The sequence below is a fragment of the Dichotomopilus funicola genome (assembly GCF_033296635.1).
Source record: "Dichotomopilus funicola strain CBS 141.50 unplaced genomic scaffold C8A04scaffold_56, whole genome shotgun sequence".
In the NCBI taxonomy this organism is placed as follows: Eukaryota; Fungi; Ascomycota; class Sordariomycetes; order Sordariales; family Chaetomiaceae; genus Dichotomopilus; species Dichotomopilus funicola.
In genome coordinates this window covers 99,879-112,840 of record NW_026944077.1, presented here as the reverse complement: position 1 = coordinate 112,840, position 12,962 = coordinate 99,879, and the positions used below count along the sequence as shown (strand labels likewise).

The 12,962-nt window shown below is 54.7% G+C and overlaps 5 protein-coding genes across 5 annotated transcripts; 3 read left to right on the top strand and 2 right to left on the bottom strand.

Moving 5' to 3' along the window:
* Positions 1-483: 483 nt before the first annotated feature.
* Positions 484-1,206, top strand: C8A04DRAFT_38985 (uncharacterized protein; the record flags this gene model as incomplete). The annotated part of the gene is made up of 1 exon (XM_062784411.1): positions 484-1,206. One exon carries the CDS (start codon positions 484-486, stop codon positions 1,204-1,206), a length of 723 nt encoding a protein of 240 aa, XP_062634961.1.
* A 249-nt stretch (positions 1,207-1,455) lies between these two features.
* On the bottom strand, positions 1,456-2,083 carry C8A04DRAFT_30832 (uncharacterized protein; the record flags this gene model as incomplete). Its single annotated transcript, XM_062781538.1, has 3 exons — positions 1,456-1,491; positions 1,557-1,617; positions 1,689-2,083. 3 exons carry the CDS (start codon positions 2,081-2,083, stop codon positions 1,456-1,458), a joined length of 492 nt encoding a protein of 163 aa, XP_062634960.1.
* A 466-nt stretch (positions 2,084-2,549) lies between these two features.
* C8A04DRAFT_38982 (uncharacterized protein) lies at positions 2,550-7,330 on the top strand (the record flags this gene model as incomplete). Its single annotated transcript, XM_062784410.1, has 3 exons — positions 2,550-4,529; positions 6,260-6,307; positions 6,371-7,330. The coding sequence occupies 3 exons, from the start codon at positions 2,550-2,552 to the stop codon at positions 7,328-7,330; spliced, it is 2,988 nt and encodes a 995-aa protein (XP_062634959.1).
* Positions 7,331-8,173: 843 nt separating this feature from the next.
* Positions 8,174-8,893, bottom strand: C8A04DRAFT_13968 (TspO/MBR family-domain-containing protein; the record flags this gene model as incomplete). Its single annotated transcript, XM_062777915.1, has 3 exons — positions 8,174-8,509; positions 8,566-8,720; positions 8,782-8,893. 3 exons carry the CDS (start codon positions 8,891-8,893, stop codon positions 8,174-8,176), a joined length of 603 nt encoding a protein of 200 aa, XP_062634958.1.
* Positions 8,894-9,899: 1,006 nt separating this feature from the next.
* Positions 9,900-12,843, top strand: C8A04DRAFT_38980 (uncharacterized protein; the record flags this gene model as incomplete). Its single annotated transcript, XM_062784409.1, has 3 exons — positions 9,900-10,017; positions 10,151-12,147; positions 12,235-12,843. 3 exons carry the CDS (start codon positions 9,900-9,902, stop codon positions 12,841-12,843), a joined length of 2,724 nt encoding a protein of 907 aa, XP_062634957.1.
* Between the last annotated feature and the right edge of the window lie 119 nt (positions 12,844-12,962).

The following is a 12,962-nucleotide window of genomic DNA, read 5'->3' as shown; positions in this document are numbered from 1 at the left end:
AAATAACAACCTATTAAAGATCATGATCCATGGTGCTGCAAACCTCTTGATGTTTTTCATATTTGGCGTTTATGGCACTTGCGGCTGCGCCTCTGTTGTACCTTTTTCTAATTCTAAGATGATCAGGGGCTGATTCCGTTGCCACACCACTATCCGAGTACGTTCTGGTAATCACCATTCAATAACACTGTACTTTTATTCCCATCTTAACTAGCCTTACAACCTTGTTAAAATCGGTATTTCTTCCTTTTCCCGCCACGCCCTAACTCTGAAGCTAGACGGTAAGTGGGAAGATTGAAGCACGACAAGTTGTAATTATTACGAAACACGTGATGCGCTTTGGAATTTTTTTACTTTTTGGGGTTTATACCTTGTCTACATAGTAAACCCAACAACTCCCACTCTCAAAGATACTTCTGCGGGTTACCCCACCACTAATAACCCCAAACTAACGACCTTTTCGGGGGTGCCACCGCCCTCACGATGCTTCACCCAAAGCTTACCCCAACCTACTATGAGATCCTTAGCCTATCACCTTCCTCTATAACAGAAGCCGAAGACGATTCAGCGGCAGCGGCGTTGGTGAAACGCGCTTACCGCCGTGCTCTACTTAAACATCATCCTGATAAGACGTCCGCAGCGGCGGCGAGCACTCTTGCCGCCCCCAAATCCTCTCAATATCAACTACACGAGTCCACCATACCACCCTCGTCATCACCCCCTTCATTATTATCACCGCCGTCATCAACACGCACAGGGTCAATATTCACCATTGACCAAATCTCCGCCGCCTATGCCACCCTCTCCCGACCGTCTCTCCGCCAGGCCTATGATACTGCGTTGTTGCTCCAGGCTCGGGATCGTCAGACGCAGAATGGCGGGGCGGGAGGAGTAGGAGGGGCTGGGTTCCAGACGGGCATTGAGACGGTGGATTTGGATGATTTGGATTGTGATGAAGGGGTAGGGACGGGGGGTGAGGGTAAGGGGGAAGGGGAAGGGGAAATGACGTGGTATCGAGGGTGTAGATGTGGGAATGGGAGGGGGTATCAATTTGGGGAGGAGGATTTGGAGGAGGCGGCGGATTTGGGGGAGTTGATGGTCGGGTGTGTGGATTGTAGTTTGTGGTTGAGGGTTTGTTTTGCTGTGGTTGATGGGGAAGAAGGGGGTACGGGGGGTAAAGAGGGAACTGCCACAGCAGGTGGATAGTTGGTGGTAGGTTAGCAGTGTGAACTTTTGGGAGAACAAAGTATGTTGAGTTAGGGCTAGGAGGGGCAACTGCGCGATGATACCCGGGTATGGGCAGCCACCTTTGAGGAAGACTCAAGAGAGCAAGGTTCAGAGCACTTTAGGGATACGCTGACTGTATCGCCAAGGCCATCTTGTGGTCGAATGTTGTACATTGAAGGTTGATACAGTCTACAAACATCATCGTCATCATGCATATATCTCGGTCGTTTATTTGGGAAACTTGGACCAATTCCGTTTCCCAACCTGCCAATACCATTAGTATTCCGCTTAAAAAGATACACCCACGAAGAGGAAATCCCGCCACGTACCTTTTTCCATTCCCTGATGAGATCTGGCATATCCAACATAGCCTGTCTCCTCTTGTCCATCCTGTACGAAACCCTTGGTCAGCAATAATGCTCCTTGACAATAACCCGCCCGCGTGTTTTCCCAAAACGTACTTGATTCCCAACTGCCTCTCGTGCTTGTGACCTTTGACCTTCTGGCCCACGCCGGTACCCTTGACCCGTAAACCCAACTCGACACGCTTGCGCAGGCGGACCTCGGTGCCTTTTGGGGTGAACGGCAGCAGCTCCTCAACGCCGTGCTCGCGAGCGAGCTTAACAAGCTCAGCCTGTCGGCGCAACGAATACTTCGGGTCGTGTAACCGGCCTGTTACCGGGTGCTTGGTCGGGAGGAAGGGGTTCGGCGTCTCTTCTTGGTAGGCCGTTTTGTATGTTTCTGGGGTGGTGCCCGTGGGCAGGATCGAGGCTGGAGGATACCGCGCGAGGAATGTGCGTAGTCGTGCAGGGAGGCCCAGCGCAAGCTGGACCTGGGACTTGACCGCGGCCGCCATGGTTTCGAGGAGTTGGTGACGGTAAGTGCTGGTGGGATCTGGTCGAGTCCACGATCAACTGGCTGAGTTTCAATTCGATGTGGAGGTCTTGAAAAAAAGGTGGGGCCAAGTTTTTCGGGCCTGCTCTGCTGGGCGTCACTGATACGCACTGTATAGAAGACCTCTGCCAGGAAGCATCGGTGCCAATTCTTGGGGTTTAATAGGTGGAATCAGGATGTTTGGTTCTCTTAACAACTCAGTTCTCAAACTGTGATCTCGGATCACACTTTTTTAGAGCAAAAAAGCTCTATTTTATGATATTTCTGAGGCAAATGGGGGTCTTGGAATGTACTGTGTCGGTAGCGTACAGTGTGGTGCACCGTATTCTTAACCCGATGCAAGGCTGAGACCCGTAACTCCTCTCGCCGTCTCCCAAGCTTAGGTTTCAACTTTCCCATCAACATTTCTACGCTCGCCATCGCACATCATGGACCGCAGACGCCTACCGCCCGATCTTCCGGCCCTCTTGCGTCAACGGGAGGCAGAGAAGGCTGCCGCCGCGAAGCCCAGGTTTATCCCAAAGAAGGAACGAGAGCGCCTAGCCGCAGAGAAAGCCGCGAAGGAAGAAGAGGAACGACAACGACGCCAGGAAGCGCTGTCGACGCAACGGAAACCAACGACCAACGGGACAAATGGCGCATCACACGACATACCGACCGGCCCCAAGGCGATGCGGCAGCCCGATGGCGACCATTCCGAACTACCAATCAGCGGGAAACGCCGCCGGCTGAACGACGAGGACGGGAAGCGCGCCGAGATGGAGCGCAAGGACGCCGCCGAACTGCGAGCAAAGTACATGGGGCCCGAAGTGAATCAGTCGACTTTTTCGGCTAAGAAGAAGAGGAAGCGAACGGCGGCGAATAAGTTCAATTTCGATTGGGACCCTGAGGATGACACGAGCCGGCCGTACGACCCAATCTACGCAGACCGGCCAGAGCCCATCTTCAAGATTACAGGATACGAGATTACGGATGAGTTGGTACAACGACAGGCCGCGGCGATCCGCCGTGGAGACCCCGAGACTGGCGAGGAACGCGCGAGGCAACTCTTGGAACAGCACGAACGTGCCAAGCAAGCGGCCGAGCGCAAGAGCTTTGGCAAGCACTGGTCAGAGAAGAGGCTGGACGAGATGAAGGAACGCGATTGGCGTATTTTCAAAGAAAACTTTGGTATCGCCACAAAGGGGGGTGCCATTCCCGACCCGATGCGAAGCTGGGACGAGTCGAATCTACCGCGGCGGCTGCTCGAGATCGTCCACAACGTTGGCTATGATGAACCAACCCCGATTCAGCGGGCTGCTATCCCGATTGCACAACAGGCGCGCGATCTCATCGGTGTGGCCGTGACCGGTTCCGGTAAAACAGCGGCCTTCCTTCTTCCGTTGCTCGTCTACATCTCCGAGCTACCTCCGCTCACCGAGTTCAACAAAAACGACGGCCCCTATGCGCTCATTCTTGCGCCGACAAGAGAACTGGTGCAGCAGATTGAGACAGAAGCCAGGAAGTTTGCTGGGCCTTTGGGTTTCACTGTGGTCAGCATCGTGGGCGGTCACTCGCTGGAGGAGCAGGCTTTTGCGCTTCGCAACGGCGCGGAGATCATTGTGGCAACACCAGGTCGTCTCGTAGACTGTCTGGAGAGGCGTTTGCTTGTCTTCTCGCAGTGCTGTTACATCATCATGGATGAAGCCGATCGTATGATCGATCAGGGTTTCGAGGAACCCCTGACCAAGATTCTCGACGCTCTTCCGGTAGCTAATGAGAAACCCGACACCGAAGATGCCGAAAACTCGCAACTCATGAGCCGCTACTTGGGTGGTAAAGACCGGTACCGCCAGACCATGATGTACACAGCCACCATGCCGCCGCTTGTCGAGAAGATTGCCAAGAAATACCTTCGGCGCCCTGCCATCGTAACCATCGGTAACGCCGGCGAGGCTGTCGACACGGTTGAACAGCGTGTTGAATTCATTTCGGGTGAGGACAAACGCAAGAGGCGTTTGCAAGAGATCCTCAACTCGGCTCAATACGCGCCGCCCATCATCGTGTTTGTCAACATCAAACGCAATTGCGAAATGGTGGCAAGGGATATCAAGTCGTGGGGACACTCGACGGTCACACTACACGGTAGCAAAACGCAGGAGCAGCGTGAGGCTTCGTTGGCGTCGGTGCGCAATGGGCAAGCGCACATTCTTGTGGCAACTGATTTGGCAGGTCGTGGTATCGACGTAGCGGACGTTTCACTCGTCGTCAACTTCAACATGCCGTCTAGCATCGAGGCGTATACCCATCGTATTGGTCGTACCGGTCGTGCGGGTAAAAGTGGTGTGGCCATCACGTTCTTAGGGAACGAGGACTCAGATGTTATGTATGATCTGAAGCAGATCATCTCCAAGTCTTCCATCTCTAAGGTACCAGAGGAGCTGAGGCGGCATGAGGCAGCACAGTCGAAGCCGACGAAGGGTGGGGGCGGGAAGAAGATTGAAGACAGTGGAGGTTTTGGTGGGAAAGGGGGGTGGTGAAGGCTTAAAGAGGGCGGCTGAGTCGATGTGTACTCTTCGGAAAACAATGACTATGTTCCTGAGAGCCTCAACTCTCAACACACTGTTTACCTGTTTCCGTGGCCTTTTTCTCTTGATTTGACCCCGACAGGGTTGGGCCTCTCTAATGAAATTTATGGAGTCTAGTTCTTAGGAAATATGGAAGAAGTAAACCTCGGCAGTCTCAATGAAACATAACGTTACTCGCGGTACAAATGCATAAATCACATCGGAATTTTTCGTTGGCCCAGGTCTTGTCATCCTTATCAGATCATCTAGATCTTTCCAATCCCCTGCTCATCGCAGGGGTTCGTCTTCAGGCTTGTGATAATTTCGGTTTTCGTCATGCTGTCAAGGTGGGCACTGTTTGAAGTGAACGAATCCGGTTCATAGCAGTGGGCCTTGCGGGTTTCTAATGTGACGTTGAGACTGACGACTGACGAAGAGATGAGAAATGAGAAGAATAGACATGGAAACGGGAAAGCACATGACACGCAAGTAAAACCCTTCCTGGGGTTGTGATTTTCAACTATCATCAGGGCTTAGAAGGGCATGAGAAATCCCGAAAAGTTAAGAATCAACGTGTAAGCATCCGGGACAAGTTGCAATATCTCAGGTTGTGTTCGTGGATGGAAGAGTGGACGGATAGGGACATCAGAGCGACCTCGAACATGGAAAGCTCCATCAGAGCCGCTGCAGATGTACGTACCCCTGCGGGGCCGACCAGTCTCGATTTTTTTGCCGATGCAACAAGTGCCAGTGTATTCCTCCTTTCGTCTGTCCATGGTAGAGTGCCTGCAGTAGCTGTCGCGCCACTCCAACCGGGCCACTATTTTTACCCTGAAGAAACTGAAGCTGAGCCGAGCGGGAGTTTATGAAGGCAGGCAGCCCAGACCCCATGGACGGGAGAGCACATGTGGTGTGAGGGTTTTTGTTATAATTTTTGTATCCTTCGTCCCTTCAACCGCAAACTTTTGTCATTGACAGACGAATCTAATTCCCCTCCTCATTTTTACTTTCGTTCCTCAGCAAAGCGATCCACCTCAGCCAGTCCCATTCACCGAGGCCCTTGTCCTGAGTGCGTCACAACGCAACTTCTTGCACACCCCTCCTTCACGCAGTCTTTGCGCAGCGACTGTGGCCAACCGACTCGGTCTGCGCAACGATACAGCCTACTTAGCGTGAATTGGGTTGTACTTTATTAGCTAGTAATTTTCACACCTTGCTTTAAAGGATAGAAAGGGGGAGGGGAAGAAGGACTCGGGTCATATCTTTGTTCATTCCTTGGCCGAAGGAAAAAAAGTTCTTGCTCCTTTCTGGCTTTGACAACCGCACCGTGCGGCGCGTTCCGTCCCGACTCTCAGCCGCGTTTACATTCGGCAAAGGGGGAAGGAGGTCGCGCACCTCGCGTTCGCACGGTTTTAAGGAAACATTTCTAGCATTCCTGCGTTACGGAGCGCGAATCTCAGTTGGGAAGTTTACCACCCGAGTCTACTGTCATGGGACCGGTCACTACCACAACTGTCACTGCTTCCCAAGAGGGCAGTCTCGAACCATTTACGGGAACATCCCCCAGCAACAACAAGACCACAAATTTGAAGCCGAGGACAGCGGTAATGGAAGCGGTGGAGGATATTCTCTATGGCTCGGTAAGACCACGAACCCCCCCTTCCGCAACCTAGGTTTGACACTCGATCCTAACCAATCCCTAGATCGCCGGTATCGTTGGCAAGTACATTGAATATCCCTTCGACACGGTCAAAGTTCGCCTCCAATCCCAGCCCGACCATCTACCCCTTCGATACAAGGGCCCTTGGGACTGCTTCGGTCAGTCCATTCGCTCTGATGGCTTTCTCGGCCTCTACCGGGGCATCAGCGCACCGCTATTTGGCGCCGCCCTCGAGAATAGCAGCCTTTTCTTCTGGGAACGTCTCGGTCGTGCCGCGATCTACGCCTCGGGGTACACACCGCGTGAACAGCCCCTGCCGCTGTCTGCGCTCTGGCTGACGGGTGCTTTCTCCGGCGCCATGACCTCCTTTGTATTGACCCCCGTCGAGCTGGTCAAGTGCAAGATTCAGGTGCCAGAGACGGGGGAGGCGGGAGGCGTCGAGGGGGATGCGGGGAAGCCCAAGCCAGCAGCGCTGCGGCCGCTGCCGGTGATCCGGGATATCTGGCGGCATCAGGGCTTGCGAGGGTTCTGGCATGGCCAGCTGGGTACGCTGATCCGTGAGTCGGGCGGCTGCGCGGCGTGGTTTGGGTCTAAGGAGACGGTCACCAAGCTGTTTCGGGAGTGGAACGGGCGTCGGTCGGGAGAGGAGAGCGGTACTACGGCCACTAAGGAAGCCAAGATTCGGCATCACGACAGCAGCCCGGATGACGACGCCCTCCCGCTTTGGCAGCAGGCCGTGGCTGGTGCGTCTGCTGGTATGATGTACAACTTCCTCTTCTTCCCCGCCGATACGGTGAAGTCGCGGATGCAGACAACACCCATTGGAGAAGGCGCTGCGACTGAGTATCGCAGTTTTAGTGCCGAGACGGCCGCACTGTGGAAGCAGGCCGGGCTTAAGGGCTTCTACCGTGGATGCGGTATCACAGTCATGCGCTCGGTACCGAGTTCGGCGTTTATTTTCATTGTATATGATGGGTTGAAGAAGCATTTTCCCCTGCAATGAGGGCGTGTTCCAAAGGGAATGGCACGGGGGAATATGGTTTACCATTTGAGGCTGGGTGAAGGGGCGATTTAGACGGACGGTTTGTCGATTGGGGACGGAGCATACAAACGGGGGATAGGGGGGAGGGGAATTCTCTTCCGGGTTTCGGGGTCTACATTAGCGGGCGTTTTGGGCATGCTACAGTATCTACAGGCGGCTAAGAAGGCCTGTCAACAGATGAGGTATGGCAAGATAGACGAACGGTTTTTTTGCATGATGTACATGGAGAGGAAAGCGGGTTCACAATAACTGGTCTGGGTAGATAGACGGGCTCTTGCGTTGGCTATGGCTGCAATTCATTTTTTTAGACGACCCCAGTCTCACAGCACATATGGTTTGCCCACCAGACCACCTACCTTAGGTTCCTGCCCTCCCTAGATAGGTATATAACCCAGCTCCCCGCTACTCCTATCACCAGCTCCTCCCAATACGCCAAACAGCGGTGTTTGGCGCAGCGGCATTGGGAGGAGCACCGCCGCCACTTCCGTCGTAAATCGAAGTGGTCCTGGGTTCGATTCCCGAGACCAGCGAAGAAAAAGCCCCCCGGTGGGCTTTTCGTAACCACAGACCGCTATCCCTCCAGATGGGGATAGGGTTCTGTGGTGAGCTTTTTGTTTTTCAACGCTTCTATTCTTTTGCCTTTTTTTCATCTTGCGCATGGGGTAAAACATTCAGGATAAGAAATGGAGGAAACAAGAGGTTATATCCAGAAACAAAATAGCGGGGCAATCTCTCAAAGTCTTCGATGAATACATACGTGCCAACATACATCTTTTCCTCACTTTCGGTTAGGGATTTCCCCACTCACTCGCCCTTCTTCTGCCCCTTCTGCTCCCGGCCCTCACCGCGTTTGCCAAACAGCGGGCTCAGATCCCAACCATTCAGATAGCCCGTCCCAAACGACAGGTACGTCGCAAACCCCAGCCATGCCACGTACGGTACCAGCAACCAACCCGCGACACGGTCCACCTTGGTACCCCACCACCAGGCCAGGTACGAGTTGAGACCGAGCAGGGCGACGGCATCTGCAGAGGCGAGCGCGGGCTGGTTGAGTCCGTAGAATAACGGCATCCAAGCTAGATTGAGGCCAAGCTGGATGGTGTAGAGGGTGGCGCCTTGGCGTGCGGCGACAATGGTATCCTGTTTGTACGTTCAGTATGAGCTTGCGGTGGGACTTGGGTCGTGGAGCAACGTACGGGCCCATTAAGGGGTGAAGTTCCTAGAAAGACGGCCCGGTGGGCGGCGTAGCCCATGATTCCGTAGAGAGCCGTCCATACTGGCGGGAAGACGCTGGCCGGGGGCCGTAGGGGCGGTTGCTTAAGTGTGATGGATTCGCGGCTTTCTTTGGACGCTACTCAGTGCGTTAATAAGTTAGGTACAGTATCAAGAGTATCATCTGCGGATATGCATACGTCTCGTGGAATAGCCCACCGCGGACCCCAGCGCTATGGGGAGGACAACAGAGGCAGGAAGGCTGTGGAAGATGCCCTCGGGTAGGGTGAGCGAAGGTATATAGGTTGTCATTTTGAGATGCAATACTCTAAAGTCTCGTACGAACTTGTGAGCCTCGGATTGAGGTCCGGGGAGCGGAAACTGTGATCTATATGGTGCGATTTATTACCTGTGTCGAGTTGATGGATTCTATGACATCACCGGAGTTCGAGTGCTTGCTTAACCCTAACCCTCGGGTTTAACTTGCCGGCCGCACGCAAGCGATGCTCACGTGACTTCGCCCAGCCACTTGGTGGGCCTAGACTTTCTGGAGCCGTTCAACGGCGCCTGGCCAATTCGCCAACTCCACGCTGTTCGCGATCCCCAAACCAAAACGCGATCAGCCAACACCAAAGGAGTCGCATCAATTGTCGCCCGACTCCGAACCATCAATTGTTTGTTCAACCGTTTCTTTTTCGACATATTCTCGTCTATGCATTTTCATTTTCCAACCCATCCGTGCCTTTGTCATCGTCTCCTACCCTTCGGTTTTGCTTGAGAGCAGCTCTCTTGGCTTCACTTGTCAGCCCGACCCCGTCCTCCCTCTCCTCTCGCCTTCTTTCCCATCTACTACCCTCGCTTCCATGCGTCGTGCATCATTGCGGTCGGCGACGCAGCTTCTTCTGGGACCCTCCAACCTTCTACTTCACTTGACTTGCCTTTCCTCTTTACTCTTTTACCGTTTATTGGCGGTGGACAAACCGCCTATTGGTTTCGCGCCTGCATCTTGCCTACATTTATCATCATTACCCATTACCTACTTTCTTGTCGCTTGAATTCCTTTCTAACCGCAACCATGTCGCGAAATAGTGACTTTTCGCGGCAAACATCCCAACCACCATTCCCGGGCATAGGTTAACGGGCAATCAACGCGCAAACGGCATCACAAACTTGCAAGAAAGTCAAAACTTGCCCCCGGCGGCTCGCCTTTCTGGCCACTTTTACCTCCCCCCGATCTCGCGTATCGCTCGGCCAAGCAACGTTGCACATCCTCGACACCGGGTTTATGACGACCGGCACATCCGACTTCTCGGGCGCCATGGACTCTTACTACCGCGAGTCGGCCCGTTCTCCGAGTGACCGCTGGAATAGTCGCGACGAGGCCAGGGTCAAAGACGAGAGGGGAGACAATTTCTACCGCAGCGGCCGATCTCCCGGTGCGTCTTCAGCATTTCTAACATTCCATTGTTTCGCTTGAAAACGGCAGATGCGTCATGCCGAATTATTGAACGGCTATGATTCTCATGCCTGGTTTGGTTACTGTTACTTACACTTACACTTCCAATTTAGGCACCGACCGAAGCCGACGCCGGTCCAGATCCCCTGCTCCCGTTGATCGATACGAGCCAAGGGGCCGCGGCCGCGACGAATATGCGGGCACTCGCGACCGTGACGACCGCAACCGCCGCTCTCCGCACCCCAACATTGACCGCTACGTACCCGGCCAAGATTCTAGCCTTCCTCAGTCGGCCTTGAACAATCCTCTCCCTGATCCGCTTAAGTTGTCCTATCAGGTGGGATTCTCCTGGTTCGGGGAGTGGTGGCGGACAAATGAAAGGATCAGGGAGGAGAAAGAGCGCGCCAAGAATGGCGGCCGACGCCGCGAGCCTGAGCGGCCCCGAGGCCCTCGTGAGGCTCAGGAAGAGCGGGAGAAAGAGAAGGTTAAGATTCAGGCTGCCTACGACAAGTACAAGGAGGATCTCCAAGCCAAGATGGCCCAAACATTTGTCAAGCAACACAAAGAGGAGCAGTGGTTCAAGGAACGTTACGTGCCCGAAGTTCGCGACCCTTTCCGCGAGCAACTGAACGAGCAACGTAACAGCGCGTATGCTCGCTGGGAGCAAGACCTTTTGTCTGGCCTCTTCGACGATTTGTCTCTGGAGGGTATTCTGAAAAGCGAGAGTAACGGAGCCGGTGGCGTGGTTGAGAAAGAAGAGGGGGAAGCCACCACAAACGAGGTCCTCGGCGTTGGTGATCTGGTCCCTACACAGCCGGCGGAAGTCAGGGATGAGACCCTGGACCAACCTACCCTGCTGATCAAGACCATCGCACCGTCTGTCAGCCGCCAGAATCTAGAGGCGTTCTGTAAGGAACATTTGGGTGAGGGCGAGGGTGGATTCAAAAGGCTGTCGCTGAGCGACCCAAATCCGAGCAAACGCTACCACAGGATCGGTTGGATTATGCTCCATCCGGCCCCTGAAGGCGCCATCCCGGAAGAAACTGAGAACCAGGATGAAGAGGATGGCGAGGCCAAACCCGCTCCTGCATCCACGGCAGAGAAGGCTCTTGAGGCCATCAATGGCAAGACGGTGAAGGACGAGCTGCGCGGTGATTTCACTTGCCACGTCGGCGTTCATAATCCCCCTTCTCATCCTAGGAAGAAGGCACTCTGGGATCTTTTCTCTGCACCGGACCGCATTCGCAAGGACCTTCAACTGGCTACCGAACTTGTAACCAAGTTTGAAAGTGATCTCGGGTCTGATCTCAACGCAGCTCGCTTGATCGAAGAGCATGCCGAGCGGCTGCGTGACGAGGGGAAGCTGCAGCCCGCGGTCTCAGCACCTCCTGTCAAGAAGCCAAAGAGGGAGCGTCAGCCGGTCGTCGCTCTGGATGAATCCATGGATATTGAGCGTGAAGAGGGCGAAGAGCCCTCGGAAGACGGCGAGGATGGCGAAGATGACGAAGAGGAAGGGATGGTGGATGATGAGGTTGACGATATGGATCTCCTTATTGAGAAGAAGAGGCTCGATCTGACCATTGAGTACCTCCGCCGCGTCTTCAACTTCTGTTTGTTCTGCGTTTTTGAGAGCGACTCGATCCATGAGTTGACCCGCAAGTGCCCGGGTGGCCATCTCAGGCGCCCTCGGAGCTCTTTGTCTTCGGCTGCCAAAGCTGTGGCCGAGGCCAGCGCGAACGGGGACCCTTTTCCGTCCAAGAAACGCAAGGAAGAAGAGGTCGAAGAAGGCGAGGCACCCGAGGAGGACCGCAAGTTCCGCGCTTCGTCCAAGGCGGAGCAGCAGCTTCAACGGGCTTACAACTGGGTCAAGACGTTTGAGGATAAAATAAATCAGATCTTACACCCCGAGACGGCCGACTTGCGGAAGCTTGGCGGCAAACCAGTCGAGGATGCAGTCAGCGACGAACTGGGCAAGTACGTCAAGCAAGAAGACGAGCACAAGTGGCGTTGCAAGGTGCCCGAATGCACCAAGCTTTTCAAGGAGGAATACTTTTGGCGCAAGCACGTTGAAAAACGCCACGCTGAGTGGCTAGAGAAGCTCAAGGAAGAGGTAAGCCCAGCCCCTTAAATCCCCCCGAGCCTACGTTTCCATCCTGTGATGCACTCATACTAATTCATCGTGTTCCTTGGATTACAGTTTGAGCTGATCAACGCCTACGTTATTGACCCAGCGCACATTGCACCTTCGCGCACCGACGCCAACTCCAACGGCCACTTCCCGCAGTCCAACGGTCAACAGCCGACGGGCACGCCACGTGGCTTCAACCTCCAGAACTACGCCATGAACAGCATGATCAACTTCCCGGGCTTCCCCATGGCCATGTTCCCACCGGGCATGATGAACAACGGCAACGGTGGCGGCCCCAACCCCATGGCGCACGCGGCCGGTTGGCACGCGGCTGCTGCTGCTGCTGCAGGTGACGAGCGTGGTGGTGGTGCAGGCCCGGTCCGTCGCGGCCCGGGTATGTCAGGCGGTCCTGGAGGCGGCGGCGGTGGTGGTGGTGGCCGATACCAGAACCGGTCGGGCCCGTATGACCGTCGCGGGAACAACCCGCGCTATGGCGGTGATGGTGGTGCTGGTGCGATGGGTGGCGGGCGTGGACGCGCTGGCCCGGCGAATCGATGGGGCGATGGAGCGGGTGGTGCTGCGGTTGGCCCGCGTGAGGCGGTCCAGGGCCGTACGCTGAAGAGCTACGAGGACCTGGATCAGGTTTCGGGTGGGGGTGGTGGTGAGTTGAACTACTAAATTCGGATTGAGGTGAAGTGAGGCATTGGTAGGCGTGGCCGTTTGTAGTTGACTTTAGGGGGACGCAACTCTGCGACTTATGGCAGACGGAAGAGTGAAACGACGAGGTTGGAGCTGCT